Raw genomic sequence first — 27,883 nt, forward strand, 5'->3', positions numbered from 1 at the left:
ATCAACACAAATTATTACTCCTAGTATTCTTAGTATTCTGGAAAATACATTTCTTCCTCAGGTTTTATTTTCTATACCAATTTGGGTGAAAGAATTGCAGGTTCAGAATCCAACCCTGCAAGCACTTTGGAAACTGAGCCAGAAACATGCTTTCTAGCTATGAGTCAGAAACCCAACCATGATCCTATTTACGGAATGAGAGGAAAGAACTCCTTTGCTATTCCTCCTGCTGCTCCACTGCTTGTACTGGTCACATCCATGCAGCTGCAAAAGAAACGGCAGCTCTGTTTCAGTCCTAGTGCTTCTGGCACAAAGAGGAAAGGCACTTTCTGACTCCCTACACCACTGCATTGCAAAGTAGAATGGGCGACACTCTGAATGGTAGCGATTCTCCATGGAAAAGGTGCATGGACTGCTCTGTGTGTTTACTGTTCAGTTCCAACACATGAAAAAATGCTGTTCTGTGGACAAAATATGATACACGTGATAGGCAAAAGAAAACGGAAAATTTACATGAATATTGAACTTGGACTCAAAACCATTCAGGTCTTTCTATTTCTTTTTAGGTATATATTTTAAGGTTCTGTATTCGTTGTCTATTCTAATACAGTATCTGGCTTTTGGATAAAACAATATAATTTACTGAGTCTCTACAGTTGAAAAATACCATAGACAGGATCCTTCTATGCTAGTTTATTTTCCTAATGGTTTTGTGGGAAGGGTGTGCACGTGTTTTGTTTTGTTTTGTTTCTGACTTTTAAGGGGAAGGATTAGTTTTCCTAATTTCCATTACCAAACTCACGATAATCAGGCTTATCTTAGAACCATAATGTTCCTCAGTTCTTCCTCCAGCAATGTACGTTTCCACTCAGAGGAGTATGCAAATACATCTATCGATCAAAACAGTCAGCTAATATTCCGTCACTCTTCCCAGTTTGTTGCATGCAGAGCAGCAGCTTCATAAAGAGTATCAGACCATTTTATTGATTGGCTGAGAAAAAATTATATGGAAAATGTGTGGCTATACAGTGCCATTGATTTTGAAGCAGAAAGAGGGTATTGGGCAGGGCAGCTCTCAGCACCATGAGTCCAGCTAAAAATCGGAAGCTAAGCAGAAACCTAATAGCTTTTCAAAGATATTCCCCATGTCGTGGGTGTGCATAGGATTGCAGGCAGTGAGGACATTGTCATGTCTTTGATGAGCTCTGATAGCTGCAAACCGTAATTTTCTGGTGCAAGAAAATCATGCGAAAACCACTTGTGCAGACAAAAATATTCCCTGGATACTTAATGCATAGTACATTAAATAGTACTCAGCCTACTGCAGTACACACCTTCAGGGTTTTTTAGCAGAATAGTTAGCCTATGTTCTTATTTTCCTATCAGCCTGAATAATTCTATTCCATTATTGGAGTCGAAGGGTGACATTCTCACCAACTGGGTAAAATGGTGCAACCTACTAGCTGTCAGGATAAGTAGACTGAATAAAAATGCTCAGTCTTCTCCATTACACAAAAAAATTAACACCACTAACACATAAACTTACTGAAAGTTTTGTATTTGTTCTAATACAGAGAACATGTTAATCTGTTTTTAGATGCATTCAAATTAACACTGCATTAACATGATTTGAGCAGAAGTGCTTTGAGCTTGTTCTTCACAAAACAAGCAATGAAAGTACATATCGCAAAATAGAAATACTAAATTAGAATAAATAATGCTTGCTATGAGTTATAATGTAAGATCAGTATTTATTGCCACTTGTCATTTACTTCTGAGTAAATAAGCCTGCAAGCACTAAATTCCTAAATTCTAAAATTATATAAAACCCACTTATATTGCTATAAATATTTCCATCTTATTTGCAAGGCAAATCACTTTATTATTGTCTCTTGCCTGTGACTCTGCCCAGATTTTTTAATGATTTTTCTACAGTTTCTACAGGGTAAAGCACTGGCCCAGCATTACTATTCTCTGTGACTGTTGAAAGGTCACAAGTCTTTGGAAACACCTCACCATCAGCCTTGCGGCCACTGTAATTATTTATATTCACTAACAGGGTTTTCAAACCATCTGAAATCTACAGCAACCCACACGATCTGTACCCCAAGCTTTTGCACACAGAAACAATTACTCAGTTGACTCCTGTTACAGTTGGCCTTTTATTTCAGGTTTATCATCACTAATGATATAAACTACCGATTTGCTATGGACTTGCAACTTTCACAGAGAACATCCTTCCAGCACTTTTACAGGATGTTTGTAAAAGAAATTTATTGTGCCAGTGCATTAAGTAAGAAGAAAAAATATTCACTTAGGTAACACTAAGGGAGGAATTCCATGCCTGGCAGAGGATTGCTGGCAGGAGCTGCCCACGTGCTCAGCCAGCTGAAGAGGAGAAGATGTAAGGGTTCGAGAAAGACCAGAGCCTATCGGACTTCTGCGGACCAGGCCGTGTAGGTCTGAAAGTATACACACACATTTTTCACCCTGGTCTGCATGTTATATAAATCATGGTACATTTTATACATGTACAATTCAGTCTGCCTAGAGTAAGAATAAAACAGAGCCATCATATATATATTTTACAAGCACTTTGTAGTGGTATGCATGATCATGCCTATTACAAGGTGAGTAACAACCCCTCTCCTTCACCTAAAATACAAATTTTTCAAGAGCCCAAGACTTTTGCAATGTTATTTTTAACGCAAACTCAAAAGCAGCTATATTTGACGTTAAATTACATTGCCTAAAAATACGCGAGGCAACAAAATACTCAAAAAGAACAGTCAGTAGAATGCATACATACCGAAAGCATAACCTAAGCTTAAATGCATGTCCGTAAGTGCAATTACAAATTTTAACAAGATACTTTCTGTTACAGGAGAAGTATTCTAGTTCGTTTAATATTTTCCATATAAGAAGATACATTAAAGAACAGCAGGACTATCGAAGCACTAAAACTACAAGATAAAACACAACTTCACTTAAACTATTAATACAAGAAAAATAACAAATGCATCTAGTATTTTGTACATAGCATGCTTTTTTACACAGCTCAAAGCACATTCTGAACCACAAAGTAGTATTTTTTTTGTTTGCATTCTCTCATTAGCTGACTACGATAATAGTGTAACATTTTAGTTGTTAAGAAATAAAAAGTATTAGTAATCAACATCACCAATATATATACATTTTACATGTAGAAATGTTTCCCAGTTTGAATTCACTCAAACCTTTTTCATCAGCAATGCATTTTTACAGTAGTTCATAGTGTATTTGTATTTTCATATCATACAAATATGTTAGGATTTCTTTGTGGTTCCTGTAAGAAAGTCATTTTATTTCGCATAGACCTTCTGCTCATCAATTAACATAAAAAAATGTTTTAACCTCCCAAAGATTTAGGAAGCACCAGGCTGTCTTTTCACTGTTTGTTAGTGAAAAAGTGTATAGTCCGGTTGTCTTAAAAGCTCATTGCCATACATGTTATATAAATATAAAATGGGCTGGAATTGCTTCAAAATGTTTAAAAGTTTGTGTTTAACTTCTATGGAAACAATTACGACATGCTGCTGGCTTGAAAGCTAAAGATCTCGGCTGATCCATGCACTGCAGGAATCTGAGAGTGTTTGTCTCTCTCGTCAGTGCAGGCTTACAACTCCTTTCAACCACCATTTAGGTCTGTGCTATTATATGTGTGCTTACCTTTATAACTGAAAATCACAAGAGTTAAAAATACTGTTCATAGAAATGCTTTAGTTTAGCTTTTCCTCTCTTGCAAAGACACTGCAAAGGAAGAACACTTTTAACTGCCTTTCAAATTCTGTTGCAATAAACATCACGTACAATAAGATGATAATTTGAATGTTTAAAAGTTGTGCAAATTGGTGTTTACATGTATTAGCATAGACAACCAATTTAATAAAATAAAATTTGTTGCCTGACAAACATCAAAACCAACTTAAATTGCTTTTACGAGAAACTTGAAATTTTAAAGTTCCTTTGTGCTATGCCTTCATAAAAGAACCAAGCACCCTCAGTTTGCATAAAATATAAAAACTTGAGAATTATTTTTTCAGTGCATTATTGTTTCCCATTTCATAACCAACAACATAGCTAAAAGTATCTCCTTGCTAAGCCACACTGCTCCACCTGCATCATTATTTTATGCAAATAATCACTGAATACAGTAAAATACAAGACCAACCAAAGAGCAAGGAAATGTTACTATATTTGGACTTCAGTGTTTACAACTTTGATGAAAGACGCATGCTCACTGAGGGACTGCTGGCAAACTACTGTATTCACATAAAATAGTAAAAATACTAACTTTTTATTAAGTCTAAAGACAAGCAGAAAGAAAACCACTGCTTTTTTTGTATAGTTACACAGAAGTCTGCTAAGATTGAGTGAAAAGTACAAGCAAATTGGGATGAAACAAAGAGATATTGATACACAGAGCACTAACTTTTGGCTTTGCCTGGGATCTTATATAACTCAACTTTGTTCATTAAAGTGCTGCAAGTTCTTCCTTCCTACAGTATATAACTTCTTCATATAACCTCCTCTCAGATAGTTTTCTATTTTAATTGCTTTGTTCAAGCATATTCTAGGGATCAAAGCTTGAGCTTGTTTTAATTATAACGTACTATATACACATATACTAACCTAAATCAGGCTTTTAACATTTATAGAATTTCAGGACAGATTTCCTGAGCAGAATAAAGATACTAGCAACTTCATCGTCTCTAGAGAGTTGCAGGTATCTATGTAATTTTCAAATTCAATACTTCTCCTGAACACTAGGTGTCCAGGAGATCAAATAAATGCTTTGATAATAAACCACAACAAACTGGGAAGGAAAGGGAAGCAAAATAACCATTTATTCATCCCATATCATGTTCCAGGTGAAAATGCCATTTTAAATGTAGCAATTAGTTGGTGAGAAAATTCTGGTTAATTTAATCTGCTAAAAATAAAGCACATCAGGCAAAAAACGCTCTGAACTTGCAAATTTATGGAAGAGTTCTAATGTTCTAATTTATGCTCATTTATGAAACAAATCAAAGTTGACTGTAAAGCATTCCCTTGATAGTATTTAATTCAGAGCTTAATAAATGCTTTCTGCAAAAACTTCTACACAGATATCCACTGAGTAGGATTCTCCCCAACCCAAGTGCTGTCTGCTGGATGCATTCCTGTATGGCCATGCTGACTCCTTGGCCTGTAGAGTCTTTAAGCCTTATTTCTTAAGAACATCAGTAAAATACCAATAATAGACATACAGCTTGTGCATATGCTTTACCTTTCTTTCTGCACGGCTTTTGTTGCCCAGAGAATTAATATGTTGTGGTTTTGAATCAATGAACATTTAATTCAGCAGTTTAATTGTTATCCTCCATCAGTCAGAGTTCAGGATCTCATCTCGTAATTTTTTGTATGGGTATAATTTTAAACATGTTGGACAATGGATTCACTAAGATTTTCACATACTTAGATTAAGTATCATATACATGTCAAATTAAGGGTGATTAAACTGTTCCAAAACTTTGCAAACTATTTAAATGAAGGAGATTGTCTGTCTCAAAGCAATTATAATTTAACATACAGAAACAGTACAATAAGTAGGTAAAAAAGAAAAAGGTGAAAGTAGATTTAAAACACATCAAAACAATTAATGAGTCATATGAAACCTTTCTCAGCAATTATTAAATTTGTAAACAAAGACTGAAGTAAGTCAAGAAGGGAGGAGAAGATACTACAGGAGGAGGAGTCAAAAGCTAGAAAGTAAGGAAGCACATAAGAGACCAAGGCCAAAACTGAAAAGTTGCTTTACATGTTTTTCTTTGCACTGCACAGATGTAAACTAATACATAGGAAAAAGAATAAAAAGAAATAAAAGGGCATCACAGGAAAATATAAGCTTTCTCTGATTGATTTTTTGAAATCTTTAAGAGATAGTTTTAGCACTAATAACACCAAGCTGTTCTGGTACACAAACACAGAATGTCCTTAAATAGCAACTTTACTTTTCCAAGGTTGTTCAACTCTATATTGCTCAATTAAGCATCCAGAATGCAAACAGAAATTAGGATGTATTTCCCTTTTGATTATGTCCTCTCAGCTTAAAAATCTGTGGAAGAAGTATTTTTAGAAGATGATTTTTGGCAGGTGGGATAATGTCTACAATAAACACAGAGATTACTTTTAACAACAATATAAACTGTAAAGGATGATATATTTCACTCTTGGTGGTTACTTGCATAAAGTATCACATAATAAAATAGTCAATCTGGTATCACACCCAAACATCCTAATTTTACTGACTTTTTAAACTTAATACACTCAGGAAGTATACCTGACGTAAAGAACTGTGTTTAAGAGCACAGCTACAGTAGGCTGTACAGAATATTTAGATGTCAGTGTGTGAAAAAAGGAGTCATGCTGTAGAGGAACAGGCCTGGGGCACTCATGTCTCTGAATCACTGCCAGGATCAGCAGATCATCACTGTTAGGAGGATGCCACTCTTTCTCCACAGCCCTCAACTACCATTTGACATCACTGTAAGAAGGGCAAGACAGCAAAATTAAAAACAATAGATTAAAAGAAGACAAAAATGAATTGCATTCATTGGTCCTATTGAATGAGATACCTGTATTTTGTGGAAGAAGTTTGCCATGTAATTTACGGTCAACTTTAATTTCCCTGCTATTATTTGTTCTGGAAACATACACAGAATTTATTAAAGATTTCATTCTACAATAGCATACAGTAACCAAAAAGACAAAAATGATAAATACAGTCAGGAATGGGAAGATTATTTAAATCCTAACTGTGTAAGAGGCTGAGCTGAAAGAGTTATTGCCACTTTCAGGAGTGGAGTGTTTGAATGCCCATGTGGGGCCAGAGTGTAAGGAGCAACTGTAGGGGCAGCGGGGTGGGGGGGAGTTAGTGAGCGGGGGAAGAGGTGGCTGGGTTTTTTTATGTTAAGTCTTAATGTGGAATAACATATTTTTCCAGAGCCAAGGCACTGAAGATTTCATTTAATTAAATACTCCTGAAAAATGGTTATAATTGTAATGGTTTTGCACATTAGATTTAGTCCTCTAATAAATTTTTACCTTTAGCTAAGCACACGAAATTATTTACTTGAATGAGGTGAAACTTGGCTTAAAAACGTTAATAATCCCAACAATAGATTCTGCTATTCTATCAATTGCACATAAATGATTACTATCTAATTAACCAAATTAAGTACCTGCTAGAGTGAAACTGTATTCAGGATTAATAGAAAAAATCCAGACAGGTACAACATAAAAAGTTTCAAAAATATTTTTTATATCATATAAACCTGTAATTTCTGATAATGCCAAGACAGTGCTTATCCAAACTAAATAGGAAGACTCAGAGTGGGTCCAGCTAAAAACTATAGATCTAATGAAACTCCATGATAATATTATTGGGAAAGAGAATCAACAGTAATATCTTTGTCAATGCAATTTTATATTCATTTATGAACAATTTTCATGCTGGTTTTAAGCAGCTTAGTTACTGTGATAATATTGATTTCTTACATATTTTCTCCTTGATTTCTAGCATATTTTCTCCGATAAAAACCAATTAACATATAAGCTTCCTAACCTGTTAGCTACTCTTACTCAAAGTTTATCTATATTTTGAGTACCAAGAAAAATCCCTTCAGCTGTATTAAAGTTCACTTACCTGAAAAGTATAAAACCGGGTTCCATTGGGAGGATGCACTTTAGGAGAGGCAGAGACAGTGTTCATATCCGAGAATATCATTGCTGGTCACACGCACAGTACAATCCACAGAGAGCTACAGATGCAGCGTGGAATGCTAAGCTCAGAGAGAAATCCTTCCGTACGTTTAGGGGGGCAACTGTGCAAAATGCAGCCTGCCCCGTCCATTCAGACGCAGAGTGACAGCGTTTTGAACTCCCCACTCCTACATTTGGGAGCTAAACTGTAAGGTCCTCTGTCACTGACCTTTAGCTCAGCTAGCCCTTCAAAATACACACAAGGAGTAAAAAATAAACATGCTGAAGAAGAGAGCCCTATAACCTGCAGTACGGGGTGCTCATGCAGAATCTGGCAATGCTTTGGACCTGCCCATCTGTTCTCAGTGATAATCACCTCCCTCCACCACAGCCTTGCGAAGTGATTATGCTAAGCATCCCAGTTAACCAATAACACACAGCTTCCTTTCAAGCAAGCACGCACAGTGAAAAACAGAGGACCTCTTCTGACTAACCTGAAGCATGTTTTGTATTCAGTTTATAGCTACATTTGATAACAATGACAATTTTATCATTTCAGTGGCCGACAGCTGTATTAACACATGCTAACTTGCTTTAAATAACACGAGGATATTGTGTTTTGACTCTCTTACCCAGACTGTCCTGCTCTCCAAATTAAAGTCAATTTTTTAATACATTTCTTAATTTTTTGGTGCTACTTCAGATTATGAAAATAAGGGAAAATAAGGATTTCTGAGGTGGTTTACAGAGTTACAGCCAACTCAAATATAATACATATTACCACCCTCCCTTTCCTCATTCTTTTCTAATTCTTTTTTCTTGTCTCCTTTCTCATTCTCTCTTTAGCAAAGATTTACCAAACACTATTAGGTATAAGCCTGAAATCTTACTCAAAGCCTTATCATGCTTCTTAAAGCTACAGACCTACAGGTTAGCTCACTAGCTGTACACAATTTCTTTAAAAAAAACCCTCATTTTGTGAGGTGAAGGATAATATTTGCGAGCACCTGTATCAAACATCCAAAAAGCAATCACTACATCTTTTCTTCACACACAGATCATTTGAACTACCTGAAGACATTAAACAATGCAATATTCAAAGAACTTGATACCTTCTAGCAACAAAAATGTATGTTCCATTTACACAGATTGAAACATAGGGTTTCGGTAAAGGTTAGAAAACATAAAGAGGTCTGGAAAATAACTTTAAATGTTCTAGGAAGCAGCTTGTACTTTTTTCATCAGGTTTAAAAGAGAGACAGAGAAAACACTAAAGAAATGTTGCTTTGAAAATGAAACTTGTCAAAAACCTAAAAGCCTGATGAGTTGCCACGTTCCCTCTGTTTTTTATTCTGCATTATCTTCCTGCTTTTAGCTACTGAAGATAAGACAGTTTCTAAAGTGGAATGACTGCAAAAGGGACTGGGACAGACACAGGGATGTCTTTTGTTTAAATGTGTATGCCAATCAGTACAGACCATTTAGCGAGGAGTACAGCACAATAATCATATTCTCTAAGCTAAAGAGAAAAAAATCCCCTTAGCTCCAAGACATTTCTAACATTTTCTTTCAGCCACTCCAAAAGAATTATACATACATATATATAAATATATGTATAATTACTAGGATATTGCTTCTATAACATTTCCTGAAGCTAAGAAAACCTATTACCTCTAATATTTTCTTGAGAACTAGATTTTAGGTTACAGATTATGCTCCCCTCTTTGGTTTCTCTTGCAGAGTATCTAGATGCTGGTATTAGCAAAGGGGTCCCTCAGCTGGTCAAAGCAAAGATACAAGATCTTTGGTAATCCAAGTACAGAACTTTTTATTCTGGGCTGCTATTTTCCACTTTATAATCCACCTACCAAACATCTGCTATTTCCCTGTAGTGCAACGAATAAACAGTTTTTTTCATGGACACTTGAGATCATTGGTCCTGAAAGACCATAGAAATGTGCCTATTTCTGCTCTCATCAAGTCCATAATTTGATTACAGTCTTTGATTTGAAGAGCTGATGTGCAAAATTCCTTGCACATTTATTCAATGGACAATTACTCTCACTACTAAATAACTGTACCCATCAGTTTGAACTTCTCTGGCTTCAGCTTCCAAAACTTTATCCTTATTTCTATCAATGATATCAGAAACTCAGTTTGGTGTTCACTGAAATTTGCTATACCTTGGTCTAGTTAGGTCTTCAAAAAACTTGTCAACATCTTTAAGAAACAGTCAATACCAAATACTCTAGTGATAGCATTCTACAGTCATAATACTATAGCTATACTTTGGCTTGCTACTTCCCTATTTACTCAACAAAGATTACAAGTGTTCTTCTAGCTAGTTCCTATTCAGGTCATTGTCCAACATGGCCTATCTGTCTGTTATTTTCTACTAATTATTGTTTTTCAAAATACTGTCTCTTATCTTTTATCTCTCTCTTGGGCTTTCCTTCTTATGTGAAGGAATTTGCACTTTAAGAAGAAGTCATATTTAATGTTCAAATAAACACATCTAGCTAATCCGTACAGACTGGGGGAAGAGACATATCAGTATTACTGTTGCTTTGTCTCTCCACTATATTTTATGTTATGTGAAAAGGTTACCAGTAATGACTATACATTTTCCTTCAGCTCACCATGAATCAAGCCAACAATAGATTCTTGCAGGACCCTCCCAGAATCATAACATAATTTGAATGTTCAAACATTCAAACAATGTTGAACATTCAAACAGCTTGAAAAGATTTGTGCAAAACAGTACTTCTCTAAAAAACCACTGATTAAATGAAATCAGTCTCCTTATAGGAATGGGTCAGAATTTATGTAAATTCAGAAAGTAAGAACTGATGAGGCAGAGCAGACTGGGTGTTCACAACTACAGACAAAGCGAGCGGCTCACATTTCGGGGTTAGGATACAGCTACCTCCTCAGAACAGGCTGAAACCAGGTCTGCCATGAGTAACTGAATGCCATGACCTAAGTATCAAGCAACCTGGCTCCAAAATGAGCACAAAGCTGAATACACTGTAAGAAACTGTAAGAACAGATCTGGCTGGAAAAACTGAGAAACAGACCTGCACACCATGACTACAGCTCAGTGGCAAAAGTGCTTACAAAAGGATGTGGGTGATCCCAATTCAAACATTTGTCTCCCCATGAATAATTTAATTTTTCCATTATTATCCAGTTGTTTAAGAGGAGGAGAAAAAATACCCTGTACGAAAACAGCTAATAGGCTTGCAGTTAGGGCTTTTACGACTTTTGCATTCTTACTTTTCAGGTCTCATACTCATGTCGATGAGATATATGAAAAGAAACCCTGTATCCCTAAAAAATATGCGATGTGGCAATTAATTTTCCCCAGATGGCTCTAGTTCCAATTATTTTTGAATTTATTAGTTACCAAGCTCTGAATCTATATTATGTGTGCTATATTGACTTTGCATTTGAATTTGATGCCCACCTCCAGACCCTTCAGGGTGGTACTTTTTTTTAAAACTACCAAACTTTTTTGATATCAGCTACTATTTATACATACACACACATATATATATCAGATCATTATGTGAAGTACTTAGGAAATTCAGGGACATTAATATAAAAACTTGTATCTCTGACTACCGAAACAAGATGCACTTAATTGCCAAACACAGTTAGTTTTTTAATATGCTAGGGCTTGTGTGATATAGTTCCTCTTCAGAACATGTAGAGCAATAGAAAAGCAGATGTTTTGAGTTAAGATATAAATCACCAGTTTTTATTAAATTAGATGAGTAATTATCCAGAAACACAGGCTTTATATCACATATTGTTCTCATTTTTATCCTTACCACAGAAAACCATGTTAAAGAACCTCCGGGAGCAGTGAGAGTGGGTGATTCTCAGCACATTAGAGAGCTTTCACATTTAGCTTAGACCACACCGCTTTTACTTCACAGAGTCACAGCAACCCTACTAAGGTTTCCAAAATCTATAATATCCTACTTGAATTCATGTTTCTTTAAGATCTGCTTAGCAATGTAGACATTAATAAAAAGGGAGTGTCATATGATACATTAATATAAATGGACTGTCACATTCTCTGAATTACTTTGAACTGAAAACAATGTTCAGAGTTCTGGTCTCCATCTATAAGTGACTGAAAAGATGTCAATCCTTATCACAGTTCAGACAAAAGATATTCAAATCGCATATTAAATGCATCAAATATGCTCATAAAGCCGGGCACCTCATCTAATTGTTCCCCAAGTCCAAATTAATTTCCAACTTCTTTTATCTCATTTAAAGAAATTCTACACCAAAAGTATTTCTATATTTCCATCAAAAGACAACACAAAAACATATTATCTGACAACTGAATATACTTTAAAGACTGTATAAAAGCATACACATCAAGCTTCAGAAAAGTAACCTCTCCCAGCTGGTATAGCTCCCACAAGATGAACGGAGGAGAACTAAGGAAAATGAAGTACAGTACAAGGAAGTTTTTGATTCCTTTCACCTCTTTGGTAGAAAAAGAAAATCCTTTTAGAATGGAAGACTTACAGAAATAGATCAGTTTATCTTACTGATAAGTAAAGTCCATTTTTCATCCTGCAACTGTAATTTAGAATTGATTATCAACATTTTCCGTCATTCTTCTGTGTTGCTTTGTATCTTGAATATATAAATACAGATGCTTGTACAGGGAATCGTGTCTTACATGGAAGTGCTTGTACCAAGTCACTATGCACTTATGAGCCCTATTTTAACGTCAAATATAAGAATTTCTGTATCTTATGAAGACAGACACATTGCAGAGCAAAATCTCTTCTGTTAGATGTACAAACACCACAATATGTGAGCGACAATAAAGGACAGAACGTGCACAGAACAGGTGTTTGTATGCTACACAGTGGCTGCCCTTTCAAGCACAAGAACAGTGACTGAAGCTTTCAGGGAAAATGCAAATATGAATGCAATTCCTTTTTGAAGTATCATTGCTTTGTTCTATTTACAGGGACATTTTGCCAAGCACTGCAATTATTTTGAAAAGTCACGCAGTCAGCACCTTCCTCAATCCATCAACTTCAAACTTGCATAAACATTTCATTTATGTTACAAATGGCAAACTTCAGAATTCATTTTTCTAACACTAGTTAGATCTCTGCCATAAAAGGTCAATCAAATTAAAATCATGGATTCAAATATCTAAGTGAGTTTATGAATAAAGGAGCTAATCCACAGTACATTTTCTACAACCTACCAAGTGTGCAGTCCATAGTCGACAATCATCAAATGCAGCTGCAATGCAAACAAGTCCGAAATACAACTTGCTTGGTTTTGCAAAGTGCTTGCTTGGGCGGAGGCCAGGCTTCCTTTCCCTCTGTGCAAACTGGACAGGCAACTGCTGACCACAGCTAGGATTTCTCTGAGTCAGTGGCCTACAATAGTCTGACCATCAAAAGTGGGAGAAATTAGTTTATTAAATAGTTCTTCATCTCATACCCTTTCCACATGGTTCAGGAAAGCTGCGATGAAGTGTCCCAAGTCCCACTCCATTTCTCTTAAAACACTGCAAGCCCTCACCACTGGATCTGCATTTCCTCAATAGAACTTGACCATCTGTAAATCAAGATTTTACAAGGAAACCTATTACATAACCAAAATTAACCTGATATAAACACTGTTGTTATCTGGTTTTAAGGTACGGACTGACAACAGTGTATCACTGACTGAACAAAAAGAGGGATCTGAATGAAAACATAATGCTTGGATACAGAGGAGAATGTCCTGGATGTTGAGAGGAATGTGAGAGTGGAAGGAAGAAAGGATGGTAAAGTTGGGAGAATACGTAATGAAACAATACAACAAAAAATGAGCAGAGATGTATCCCTGTTTCACTAAGTAGCATCCTACCTGATTTGAAAAGATATGTAGCTTTGTTTTCTCCATGACTCTTGGGCTTCAACTGCCAAGAGCCCAGATACTAAGCTGAGGAAAGACACTATATTTAGTACGCATCCTGTGTCCCCTGCCATCCACTCTTGGTGCCAGGATTTCTGTTTTGTAGCATAATTAGATATTTCCTGAAAAAGTCTAGAGGCTCTTTAAGATGAAAGACACCTTGTAACGTAGAATCCTACCCCTGGTTACATTTATGAGCATTTTTAATAAAATTCCAGTTAAATCTATAATTAACTCTTGGTGAATCAAGACCAAAAAACTCCAAAATACTGTCATCCCAGATGGTAGCAAAGAAGTAATGAAAACAGTCAGCTTGTTATTTCACCCTGCATCATATCACTTAGTTATCACTTCCACTATTTACATCCCGTAAGTTGTTTATATTGTAACATTATACATGGTGGTATCAGCGTGCTTGGCAAAATAAGAGTCATTTCTTACCAGTAAATGTAGAATCTAAATCACGTATATTACTGCAAAGGATCACAGTATCTTAAGGATGAGAGAAAAAGTGAAAGAACATAAGAGAAGATAATCATTGCCTATGTATCAGATAGGCTTTTTGCTTTTAAGTGAACGTCTTATATTATGTGCCTATCATGAGTTTAAAAATAGAATGAGAGCCTATGCTGGAAAAATAGAAGAAGGTATAAATTTGAGGTAAGGCATTAAAGCTCTGTGACTTAGCACAGCTCACCATGAATAGATATCCTTTCTATCCTGCCTCTCCTTCCTCTAAAATGTAATCTTACATTCTTCATCCTAGAAGTATTACTTTACTCAAAAAAAAAAAAAAAACATGGCTGTGACAAAATCATCTGCAAAAAAGCACTGATCCTGCCATCTTCACATACGCTAAGATGTATCCTGTTTCACAAGTATAAAAACTATCCAGAGAGTAAACCACTACTGAAAATGAGTAGCAGAGTTATATCTGCAAGATAAAAGCTGTCAGGAAAGCTTGTGCAAAGGCAATTGTCTTTGTCATTTATTTCTATTTCTGCTCCATCTGGAAAATATCTGCTGTTTTAATAAGTGAGTGATGCAAGTTGCTAAACTGGTCCTTTGAGTAAGAACTTATGGAACTGAATCAAAAACTAAAATTCACAACCAATTAGTCTCATTTAAAGAATCTGAGAATATTCATTTGAATAAGGATTGTGACTCTCCATAAGCCTGAGAAAGAAAGTCTGCTTGTTTTCTTACTCAATTAAAATTTCACAAGACTTTCCATAGTGTCAGTGATCATATATCCATGGAAGTGAACATAATCTGGAGAAACATGAATTTTCAGAGCAACCATAAAACAGTGTAATTATGCTTTCCTTCATATTGTGCAAGAAGCAGGATATTACTAATGTTCTAAGAAAATTCTGAAAAGTAGATTTACCTTAGTAGCTTTTCTGGCCTGAAGCCAACTGTGTAGCTAATTAGAGCAACAAATCTGAATTTGATTACAACTATTGGAATCTGATAAAAAGCTGTTAAAGAGAAAAATATTTACAGTCTCACTTCCGAGAGCAGCAATTAATTCGGGTGTTTAATTGAAGACATCATTCACCTAATTTCCAAGGATGCTCAGCCCTTGAATAGCCACTGTAAGTCACTTCAGCCTTGCTCATGCTGTTATATGCCATTTTGAAAATCAGATCTCACTGCTGAACACATAACTCACAGACACCCAGACTGACTGAGCAGATTTGAAAATGTCAGACCTGTTGTTCCAAGCATATCTACAAAATCTAGTCTTTTACAGATAATGCAAAATTCACATTTACAGTTAGAGTAAGACTAGCAATCAAGTCTTCCAATATATTTTTAAGTACATATCACAAATCAGTAAAAACATATTAGCTCAAAAAGACTTCACTTTGCTATAGTGCACATTGCTTTATTATTATACAGCCTAAAAAGATAAGTGGCCACAGAATAAAGCTGAAAGAGTGAACTTTCTAAAAAGCCTCTCTCTTCCATGCTTGTCCTTAACCTATTTATATCATTTTCCCTTTCAAAAGTGCAGTGAGAGTCTTTGTGTACTAATACTTTCTAAAAACATTTTTCCTTCAACACAGAAAAAATATGAGATTATAAGACAAGCACAGGCATACTGTCCTGAGGGCAAATGGCTGTTCCAGCTCTTGACTCAGCAGACTTTCATTTCTGCTTACAATCTGTTATAAAAATATAGAATGATCCAGCAAATACATAGCTATTAAGTAGCAGCAAATATTGCATTTTTCTGGGGAGGAAATTATGGTATATAAATACAGTTGAAAGATACTTTTCTAGTGCTAGGAAGTGTGAATTCAAATGAAACTAAGCATTTTCAAGTTTTTATATCCTTTGTAATTCAGACTTGGGCAACCACAGAATATTGCTCTGCCACTTTTTAATGCTGATTTTCAATTATCCTATCTATTTTTCAGAAAACTGTGAAAGAAGAGCTGAAAGGCAACTATAAGAAAAAATCTCTTCCCTAACTTTTGGGCAGAATTACTTTAAAACATAATAAGCATGCAAATATACCCCCAAAAGGATTTTTTAGCCTTTCGGAGACTTAGTCTTCAGAACAGTCACCTTTGTTCTTTATTAATCATGTTAACAAAGTAATTAGAGGACATTTGTAGGACATATGCAAAATAAAAGTCATTTTTATTTCCTTTCCACATTCAGTCCGGATGATACGAAAAGGGAAGAATTTTGCCCTTCAGCATTCATCAGGCGAGTGACTAAGCAGCATTATTCACAATTTATCTTGCCATGCATCCAAGAAGTGCCACACACTTACACGCAGTGTAATATATATAATATATATTTTTTAATATTATTATGGCTTAACCAATATCTCTAGCTAGAAAGTGGGAAAGAATATGGATCGATATTTAACAAATACTTGTACCAATATTACCCAAAGAAAGAACTGTTGCTATCAAAGACCAAGGCCATCAGGAAAAATAGTTACTTGACAAAAACCTAGAATAGTAGTCAAAACTAAATACTGTGATACTGCTACAATACTGCTTTCACCCTTGAACCAAATCTTGTTGCTTCTGTATGGTGGTGGACGACTACTTCCTCGCGTTCTGCACTGACCCAACTCCTTCTGAAAATGCTAAAAACGAGAGAAGACTAAGACAAGAGGCAGGAACGGGGAAGTTCGGTTCCATAAAGACGGTAGATCAAAGAAACAGCTTTATGAATTGACAGAGACTCTCAGGAGAGATACCAAGCGAGCACCTGAGAAATCTGTGGCCGCTGTTGAGCCAGTACTACATCCCCCCACTGACCGCTCCTTGCCTATGTACGTAAGACAGCTTTCCCACTTCCTTCTCTCCAGGAGGAATCACCATTGCCTTCTTAAGGTAGGATTTATTTTCCTCCACAAGCAATATCTGCAATGTAGATGGCAATGTCTCTGTCAGTTACCACAAGCTCCCTTTAAAATCAATAAATATAGGCACTTTTAAGGGGCACTGCTTCTGACCTATTTTAGGTGTCTATTTTAGTCTGAGATGAATCACATGACAGAGGGGGAGGGAGTAAAGACAGAAATGCCTACACTGTGGCTGTCTGAAGATAGGTGCAGTGAATCCCACCCTATGAGTCTGAACTGCATGTTAAACAAGTCATCAAAATATGACATGAAAATATTATAATCAAGGAGAAAAAACTGATTAAGTACACCTGAGAGAAATTTACTACTAAAAATGACTATTCCTACAAGTATGTGAAACAAAAATATGCCCTACATTATTTCTGTAAGGAAAACAGAACCAAACAAACCTGAAAATGACTTTTTGTACTTTCCTATAAAAAGTGATGTCAAAAGCAACATCCACAGCAACAAATTCACACTCGCATGCAGACACAGTCTGCTGTTACAATCTCACGCACAATTAACAGCCCAGACTAAAATTAAGACTCAGAACACTATGGAACACAGCAAAATTAACTGAAAAATTACTGACATTGTATAAACAGAGATATTGTGACAAGATAAGTCATTTCTACAAGGTTAAATAATGTAAAATATTGTATCTACCTCACGCCAGGCTGTTCCTAATTCTAAGTACTATATCTGCGCTCATTCCATGTTCTTTGCAGCATGGACAGGACGGATGTAACATATGTTTACAATATACAGCTTAGAATTTTTGCTTCAGAATTTATATTCTTTAAGCTTTAAATTCTGATTAGAGCCAACTAGTGGCAATGTTAATTATTATGTTCATATGGTAGCATGGGAAACCCTTAAAGAATTGTAGAGCACCAGATATATAATGAAATGAAGACGTATCATGAAATATATACATCTATGCCCAATGGAATAGTGTTCGTCATGAGTAGAAAATTTTCCTAATTGAACTGCATTAGGAAAATTTTTCATTTGAAAAAAAAGGCACAAGCCAACCACAAATTTGACTCACATTATCCATATGAAAGTTTCCTTTTCCAAATCTAACATAGTACTTATAATAAGGAAACCTTATGGGAAAGATACCCACAGAAAAATTATACATAGAATATAATTTGGTTTACTTCATCAGTTTCAAATTTCTTCATTTTTCAACTTCACCCACTGGCTTCTTAATAGAATAAATAGATACGTTTGGTGTAGCTTCTCTAAAGCATTTATATTTTACATATATATGCCATGGATTATTTCTCCTGTAACTGAACAGCACTAATCCTCACAGCCTCTCCTCACTTAAAAACTCATTCTTACCGCTAATCATTTGCATGATCTATCTCTAAATCTCTTGACAGCAGCTTACCATGATAGAGTAAGTCTTGCTCCTTTTCAGCACATCCAGATGGAAATCAAAAGGAAACATTTTATCTTACTCCTACTCCCATCCATTTACCAAGACACCAAACCTCCTGGTTGGCGGATGGAAATGGGTACGAAAATTGCAGTTAGCTGAGGTTTGCTAAGAATGAACAACATTTTGTACCTCAGAATAAACAGGTGGCATATGAACCAATTTAGACAAACACAAACATAAATTGTTACTCAAGATTTCGGACACTGACCAAGAAAGAAATTTCATTAAAAAGGAGAACAGTTTTCTATATTTGTTCTCTGTGTTTAATTGGAAAAAACTACAATGACCATGGAAGTAGTTTGACAGACAAGAAAGACAGAACAGTTGGGCAAATAAATCATAGATGAGTCAACAATTTAAATAAAACTTGTGATTTTATTTTTTAAAAATTGCAAATGAGTCATTTATGATTATCTCCCCATAATTTTCCATTACATACTCTGCCTCATAATATATCTGAACAGATGAACTTGGTTTCTATGCAAGCTAAACAAAATATTTTATTGCTTCATGTATCTTTGAACTGTTCACATGTTAAATTAACCAGTGAACTCTTCCTTTGCTTTATGAAAACCTTGAAAAATTCTTCAAAATTTCTGTGATACAGTTTTTGCAAGAAATGCCTCTAAAATATAAAACAGTAAATAGTTATTAGAGAAAAAAATGTGAGTTGTGAAATGCTGAATGCTTTAGTTCAATTAAAAATAACATGTTAGATCAAGATCCAGGGTTGAAAATTATCCCTTTTTCTGAGGACTAAAAATAAGCTTTTAATGTTATCAATAACTTTTAACAAGCCCAGCTCTGTTTCACGAATCTCCTTTCACAGATTCTTTCTCAGCAGCGTTATGTGCCTGTTTCCCCAGGCAAAGATCACCCTCCTAAGCACCCCATCCCAACTGCCACTGCGTTTCCCTGCTACTGTCCACCTCAGGACTAGCTACCTGAGTCACTGAAGACTAATAATAGGAAAGCAAAGAGATGGGCAAAAAGAAGCCAAGACAGGTTAACAGAAAAGGTAGCAGAGCTGCCAGGGGCTGCGACATCAGTAGAGGGGAAAGGGAGGCTGCATTTATAGGAGTATATTAAATGTGCTTGGGAAAGTCCCCAACTGTTGTGGCCAGCCAGCATGGAAGAGTAGTACATCAGTAGGCTGGTAAGTGCCGAAGCATCTAAAACAGGCTGCACGTAAACTGCTTTTTGGAAATAGTCTCTGGAACAGTCCTATTCCCACAACATACTTAGAATTGACTGGAAAAATGCTAATTAGCATGTGAAAAGTGTGCCAGAGTCTGAGCCAACAGATTACTATTACAGATGATTGTGTCTGACTGCTCAAGAGCATTTCCTGGCCCTGTTTAATTTACTGGTATATAAACACTTCATGTCTCTTCAGAAGGTTTAAAGTTATGGAACATAATACAAGACATCATGCAGTGCCAGTCCTGCTGTTGAAACTTTTCTGGTGCTTAGGGTAAGATTCAAAGATAGGATTTGAATTGTCAGTATTTATCAACTGTTTCTAAATCTTCAGTTAAGACAGAGCATACCGGATACAGTGTAGTACTGCATTTTTAACCGAAGGATAGAGCCTTATGATCAGATATGCACGCTGGTGCCACATAGATGACGGTTAACTTCACTTCATTCACTTATCCCTGACTGTAGACATACGACTGCATGTGCTCTGCAGGTATTGTCTATAGCAGACCATCGCTTTTTGGCAGCTGTGCTGCCAAGTCTTCAAGGCTATGCTAGTCATCTAGAACAAAGCCAGCACAAGTATATTGTCTAAACATACTGCAGTTGTATCTCCTGAGCACAGGGTGCATATAGTCTGAACTAAAGACTGAGAGAATGGGGAGACCTCAGTTATCAAACACACTCTTATGACATTCTTATAGATAATAATATAGAATAGAATAATATTCGGAAGACTCTCCACAGTTCGTTCTGAAACAACATGTAAAAGATGACTCAGATATCCAGGTATGAGTTTATGACAAGCACCAAAGAAACAGAAACACACAGAGACTTCTTAAACTAAGGCACAGCTAAACATGGAAAACATAACATAAAATACAAAAATTTTACGAGGGAGAGGGAGAAAACCCAGCAGAAAAGAACAGAACTATGTTATATGGGAGCTGGCAAGAGCATAGAAAATATCTTGTGTTAAAGCAGTTATCTAGAAACTAATACAGCCTACTAATCTTCAAAAATAGAAGACAAAGTGGTAAAGGATACAAAATAAAGAGACTAGAAGATTTTTTTCTGTAAAAGGGAAGACCTATTTGCAAAGAACACATAAGAAAATTCAAGCATAAAAGCATACAAAAACATTGCACAAGGTTTACAAGCGTCTTGTAATCAGACACCAGAACTCAGGTGAATATAGAAACAGAATCGGTCAAAGGAAGTATAAAAGGAAGTTTAAAAATATCTTGAAATTAGATCAAAGTTTCAGTACTAGAATATGAGAAAAGTAGAAGATTTCACGGTAGTTCACTATGAAAATAACAAATCTTGGACAAAGCTCAATTTTTGTAATGTAAATTACATGTAATTTATACAATAATATGCCTGGTATAGCCAAGAAGGATCAGGTAATAAGCACAAATTCATAGCAAAGGGATGTCTTAGTACTATCAATATGGGGACCATACAGAGCTGTATGTATGTATGTATGAAAAAAGTAAAAAATGAAAAATATGTTGAAACATGAGAACTACATAAGGTATCAAAAGAAATAGCTGAAAAATGTGAAAAAAACATGACAGTGGAAGACGATAGTTGGATCATGGGAAAGCAAAAGTCCATCTTGACTTTCAGGAGGGGCTGGCATGAGGAAACAGACATACATATGAAACACAAGACGAACATTTGAATTCCAAGTTTTGCTAACCTCTTCCAAAAAAAATCCTGTATGTTTTCTTTCTGATAATTTTAATCTTTTTCTGTGTTCTAGTCTAAGCATTGTTGATTAATTCTGTGGTGGTATGGAAATGTTTTTTATCCTTGAAGAAAAGAAAGCAGGAGTTGCATAGTTGTTTTGGGTTGGCTTGTTTTCTAGTGCAATCTGTCAGAAACTCTAATGATAATGCACTTAGATCCTTGATTTGGTAGGGCAGATCTTCATGAAAAGTTTCTAAACTGAATATATTTTCATACTTTTTTAACATTCCCAAGAATTCAGTAGAATGAACCACTCTGAACAATGACGGAGTTCCTTGTGGTCTGAAATGTTCTATTTTCTCTCCACAGGATTTTAAAAATATTCTCAACATTATTACGGTGCTCTCTGAGTAAGCTATTTAATTGCTTAACACCTGGCCTTACACCTAATTTAACCTTGCTGAATGCCCACCCAAAAAATCTGTATTTCTCTACCCTGGCATAGCATCTCAGTGATTCAAAGTCTCAGTTCATTTGCACAATGTGAGATGAGATTGTTTTGTACTTTCCAATATATACCAGTAATTCTGACTCAGAGACATTGCCAAATTAAGGCCAGTGTCAGCCAGTTTTGCATCCAACCTGAGATACCTAACACAGAATTTTTCAGCTAATGCCATTTTGTCATTCTGACTGGGAGTACTTAACACTTCTGCAAAATTCAGAGGGTTTCAGGAATGAAGAATGAAGACCATGTGTCAAGACCAGCTCATGACCATCTGTCAAGATTTGTGTTTATGTGACTTGACCAAAATCACATAACTCAGCTGTAGCAGAGACAGTCACCATGGCTTCAGAGAAGCATCCAAGTGCTTTGGCCAGAAAGCAAGCTTTTCCTTTTTCTGCTCTCTTGCCACATGCCACCATCCTAATAGTTGTAACCAATGGCGTAGCAGAGTCCAAAAGACAACATCCTCTTTCACTAAGTGTTCTTGATTTAATCACCAGAGTACAGATCATACTGAATCTCGCAGATGGGAGTCCTACATAAAACTGCAGGCACCTCTGCTTGTAATTCTTTTTTAACTTAAATAGTTTTTTCATTCTGCTTGTTTTCCAAATGATTTCACCCTTCAGCAATAAGCGGCTACAAGCGGCTAACTCTGGAGAAGCAATTTTCCATTAAAACTTGGCGTTTTTTTCCACTTTTCTTTCTGTTCATGATTGTTTGGAGATGTTCCTAACCACAGGCCTTTTCCAACATGCTGAGCATCATCATTTGCTATCACCTTCCACAGGAACAATGGGTTCTCAGCATCTATGATGAGACAGAGCACAAAGATATTTCTCTGGCAGATAAGCTGTGTTAAATGAAGAGTGTGAACTTACAAGTTCTTATTTTGTCATCTGTTCTTCATTAAGAGGAATTACTTCCAGTTAGTGAACAATATTGCCATAAAAATCTGTACTAGAGGTATAGAACACAAACTTTTGTGACACTTACAATGGTAAAGAACTTTTGACAGGACTTTCATGATTTTATGGTTTTCAGTGTTTCCTAAATCAGCTTTTAAAGCTGGAAAATAGATTTATTTATAATAACACAGTTCATAATTCTTCGGAGGTTTAGGACCTAACTTTGACGATCATGTGGCTGAATTCAAAGCACTGAATGTTTTTGCCCATTTATTTTTTTAAGGAGAGAGTGATTAACCACAACTTCTTTAAAAATGCTACTGTCAGAACTACATTGGACCTCTTCCATCAAAAGAGCTCGTTTCAGTATTAGTGCTTTTGTTTTATGGATTTGGTGGATTACACAATGAGCGTCTTCTGGTGTAGGCATTGATAAACCTGGTTATTTCCTGCTTTCTTCATGCTTTCTTCAGGATTTTGGTGAGCTAGCTTTTATTGAAAGAATTAACAAAATTTTGCTCAATTAAAAGCTAGTTGGGTGAGACCCCATTTGATGTTGTGTTCTGAATATGGCAGAACACAGGAGCTGTGTCTGTGGCTACTCAGCCACACTACTATCCACAGAAAAGTCCACTGTGGCACAGCTCCCTGCAGCCCCTTCTGCTCTAGATTATGAAGCATCAGTCCTGGAAACAACCACAGAGAAAAGCAGATACTTTTACCTCCTTCCTCCAGCTGATACAGAAAATCCCACTGACCTAAACCCTGCAACGCGCAGATATATGAACACCATAACTACCAAATGCATCCCCTAATTACTCACGATAAACTACTAGACTCATTAAAACAAATGCTGTACTATTTAAGTAGGTTGCAAAACTGTTGCAAAGCTAAGGCTGCCTCAGACCAATGTTTCAGTTGATGTATGATGTAATTAAACAGACATTGCTTTATTTGCAAAGTTATTCTAGGAAAAAATGGCTAAGATTGGAGGAGAGGAGCTTTACTGTGGAAGCTAAACTACATAATGAGCAAGAAGTGGGCATGAGAGTGGACTGGTTACACAATTACCACCAAAAAGAAGACTGCATCTACCTTCCAAGTGAAGACTAATTACTCTTGCATTGAGTCTTCCCTGCAATTTGGTATGCATGCCCATTAAGGTACATGTAAGTGTTCAAAAGAATTATCTAGCACAACAAAGTGCTGACCATGTGTATCTTTTTCTACATCAGGTGGTAAAAAAAAGTGGTAGCAAAGCCAGTCTTTTTCTGTACTATTCAATCTGCACAAGAAGGGGTCTGCACAGCACATACTGGACCTTCTGAACAGCATCTGCCCCCAAGGTACAGAGCAGAAACCAGACCATTTTTTGGTCTCTTGTTACTGAAAGATAACCCATAATGGAAGAGTAAGCTTTAGCTTTCTACTTCCATGCTGATTTAAATTTGGTATCACAAGCTCACATATATTTAAATATCACTCTGTCTCCCCTATGCTGTGCACTGCGTTTCTATCACTTGAGGCACTTCTAAAATCATTCTTCTCTGATGAAAATGCAGTGCTGAGGCTGTCTTCAAAATTCTTCAGAAAGTAAAGGAAAACCAAACCAAAACCAAGTAAACAGGAAGATCCTTGAAAAGAATTCTCTTTATGTGCAAGATACAGCTTTCCTACTGCCTTGTGGATACTTCTAAAACAAGGCTATTTTTCCCAATAGGACTTGCAATTGCAGATGCAAAGGCAACAAACGTGGGTACCCAACTATTCATGCAAAAATAATATGTGAATCATGCTACCAAAGGTCACATCAGAGTGTGCATACTGCCTTTTAGATAGAAGTTTTAGAAAAAATGTTTAGGGCAGCTGTATGATATACTTCAAAAAGAAGAAAGAAACACTGCATGGTTCAAGAGCTGATTTTAAAATACCTATCATATAAGTAATTTATTGCAGAATGCACAGGTTTAATGTCACACTAATCTATGTTTAGTATCATGGTTTTCCATATATAGTAAATAGGCAGAGCATACCATGTATGTGAGATTAGAAAGTGGCCCCTCAGTCACTAAGTAGGCTTTTCTTTAAGTGTATGCATATCCTATTTAAAATGTAAGGGCCCACTTTCTAATCTCAGTCAAGCAGGATGCAGTTAACGGACATCTACAAACATTCAGTGCTACCACACATGTGAATTAGGTGATTTCTAAGATATGCAGTGATATATGTCACAAATCTAACACAGACTTAGGTACTAAATCTTTAAAGTAAGAATGGCTGAGTTGACACTGACGCTCTAGAGGACTATTTTCATTTTAAAGAACATGGAAGTAAAGATTTATGTGTGCAATTCATTTAATTCCTAGCAAGAGTTATTCATTGAATGTCATGAGGAAAACAGATGCCTTCATATCAAAAAACCCCATCTTATGCAGGATTTAAACCTAAAGCTACCATCAATGATATACAGGCACTGTTTTCTAGTTAAAGATACTAAATTGAATGACTGAAAAAAAACCTATTCGTTTTCAGGCCTGAGTAACTGTAAGGTTGGGTTTCTGCAGCCAGCTGCCCTCTCACTGCATGTCTGTGTCTACAGTTTGTGTGACACCCCCAAATACCTGGAAAACAAATGGCGACAGCTTACCCTCTGCACTAACCTCTTCCGCTGACTGCCATCTAGTGACAAAAATATAAAAGGAGCACAGAAACTACGCTGCTGCCGCCTGCAAATGCATCCCAGGGATGCCCTGTTCGCCCACTGCAAGCCCAGGCTAGGGCAGCTGCTACATTTCTGAAATTTCGGAATGGATTTTCCCCACGATAATTTTTCATAGCAGGTGAAGAGCCTTAAGGAAGAGGTTTCAATTCAGCACTAAATGAAAAGGAATACTTAACTGATGAAGACAGACAGTAATTCTGGGGACATGTAAGTCTTTTATTAAAGCAAGGATAAAGTTGGAAAAATAGGCAGATGACCAGGCTGCTTCTTCACCATTCATTTGTTCTTCCCCTGAAAAGTACTTGCTTTTTGGCAAAGAAACTTATGAACAACCTAAAATAGTGATGGACATTCACTGTATAATGCAGAATATGCAATCCATAATCATTGTTAAGGAAGAAAGAAAAGCAGGAAAACAATTATGAAAATGTGTCCTAGAATCACTGGAACCAGCACTGCAGCTTTATATTAACTATAAAAGTTTTAACTCACTCACTGCTCTGCTACTGTTTAATAATTACTTCAGTGGAAATCATTCTCTGACTATCGTATACAAAAAGCCTGAATTCACATATTTTAAAATTTGGACTAGAGGTCAGGCATTAACTCCTGATGATTACCTAGAGTTTCAGTCCTGCAAACATATACACATAAGGAACTTTGCTCGTCAGGGGTCTGCAATACATATTTCAGGTGAAAGTGTAAGAAGAGTCTTCAAAATCACTGATGGTTAGGAGTGCCAAGTATTTCTCATGTAATTTTTCTCAGTTTGTTGTTAGACTTCTGAATTCATTTAAACAGCAAATACAGATTTATAGACTTACTGGAATGAGTTTTGTAGCGGACATGAGTAGGACAAGAATTCTTCTCCCTTGTGAAAAATTTCTACAGAACTATACACGCTTCTGTTTCACACAAGATAGTACAAAAGACATAATTATGTCTATTTTCTAGAGGTAATACTCTGTTACTTATATATGGCATTCATAACAACAACACTATAAAATGCAACGAGGCAGTAATTTTCTCAGAATTGTCCCTCAGTAGGAATATGTTTCAAAATTATCTAACTCCTAATAGAAAAGTCAGGGCTAACATAATGACTCCAACATTTGTGTCAACGATCTTGATTCAGGATATGTCCCTACAGTTGTCATTACATTTTAGGCATACTTACTCAGATGGAAACAGAGCAAAATGATGGGTTGATGGATCCGGGAGAAGTTTTCTCCTTCTCTGCAAGTGGGTGGCAAAATACAAAGAAAGTGCATGACAAGGAAAGCAATGCTGGTAGGAGTCACCGGTTATCTGACCGGTGGAACCACAGGAGTGCCGTGAGCGTGACGCAGGGCAGGGTCTGCCACACCAGCAGGATCTGCAGCACCCGACCACAGCAAATAGAAATGAGTAACCCTACAGCAAACAAACAAACAACAAATGCAACAACAAAACCCCCAGCACCACCAACAAAAACTCCCTCAGGAATGGTAATAAGGCTGAAGCAATAGGTTGCTGAAGCTGGGAAATTTGTGCCAGTTATATTGTTTTTGTAGATTTCTAGCTGTGTTGGTGCAAAAAGTCATCAACTTGTACACAAAATTTGTGTGTTCTATTTTACATTATCTTATACCTCTAAAATGTTAAATTGAAAATACAGACTGTCTACAAAAGTTGAATCAAAGAACAAGACTTGTGGATACAACTGGAAAGCCAATGGATATCAGAACTAAGTATGATAAAAAATATCGGGCAATGATTCCCGTCTACAGAGGCAAATTGAAGCTTACTGACTCACAGCTCTAACAAAGGAAGCAGTAGGCAGCACCAGGGTGTGGCGGACAGATGAATGAATTTTTTGCCTTAAACATTTCTTGGTGCATGGGGTGCAGGCAGGCCACAACCCCGAACAAGCCATCTGTCCCTGGCAGAAACAGGACTGGGCTGCTGCGACCCCCCGAGATGGTCTCCCTGCGACCACCTAGGACACGCCGAGCCTCCACTGAATGAGACCACAATGGGGCAGAGACTTTGGGATCTGGACTGTAAATTATTGTCTGTTTTTAGCACAACTTCTATAAAACCTGCTTGGCATGAGTGGCTAAATTTGCTGAAGCCTTAGGCCGCACTCCCTAGTACAGTGAGAAAGGGCCCCAGAGCTGGTGCAGGCGGGAATGATAAGGGAGTTACCAGCAATTTGCGTTCCTGTGCACTGCTGAAACAGTGCTAATTGCTGGAGTTATCACCTTCTTTGTCAGGACCTTGAGAGCTAATGGCTGGACCCAAGAACGGAGAC

The 27,883-nt window shown here is 36.5% G+C and overlaps 1 protein-coding gene across 12 annotated transcripts in view; it reads right to left on the reverse strand.

The window, feature by feature from the left end:
• The window catches only part of PPFIA2 (PTPRF interacting protein alpha 2), a 351,928-nt gene that overhangs the window by 237,648 nt on the left and 86,397 nt on the right, over positions 1–27,883 (reverse strand). For 4 of the 12 annotated variants that reach the window (XM_064509672.1, XM_026100362.2, XM_026100360.2 and 1 more), the window contains exon 1: positions 7,727–8,115. The exons of the other annotated variants lie outside the window; for them this stretch is intronic. In XM_064509672.1, coding sequence (XP_064365742.1) covers positions 7,727–7,807 — 81 coding nt within the window. In that variant the 5' untranslated portion in view covers positions 7,808–8,115. Of the gene's footprint in view, positions 1–7,726; positions 8,116–27,883 lie in introns of those variants that run through there. 12 annotated transcript variants of the gene reach the window in all.

This window comes from Dromaius novaehollandiae, chromosome 1 (assembly GCF_036370855.1).
Source record: "Dromaius novaehollandiae isolate bDroNov1 chromosome 1, bDroNov1.hap1, whole genome shotgun sequence".
NCBI lineage: Eukaryota > Metazoa > Chordata > Aves > Casuariiformes > Dromaiidae > Dromaius > Dromaius novaehollandiae.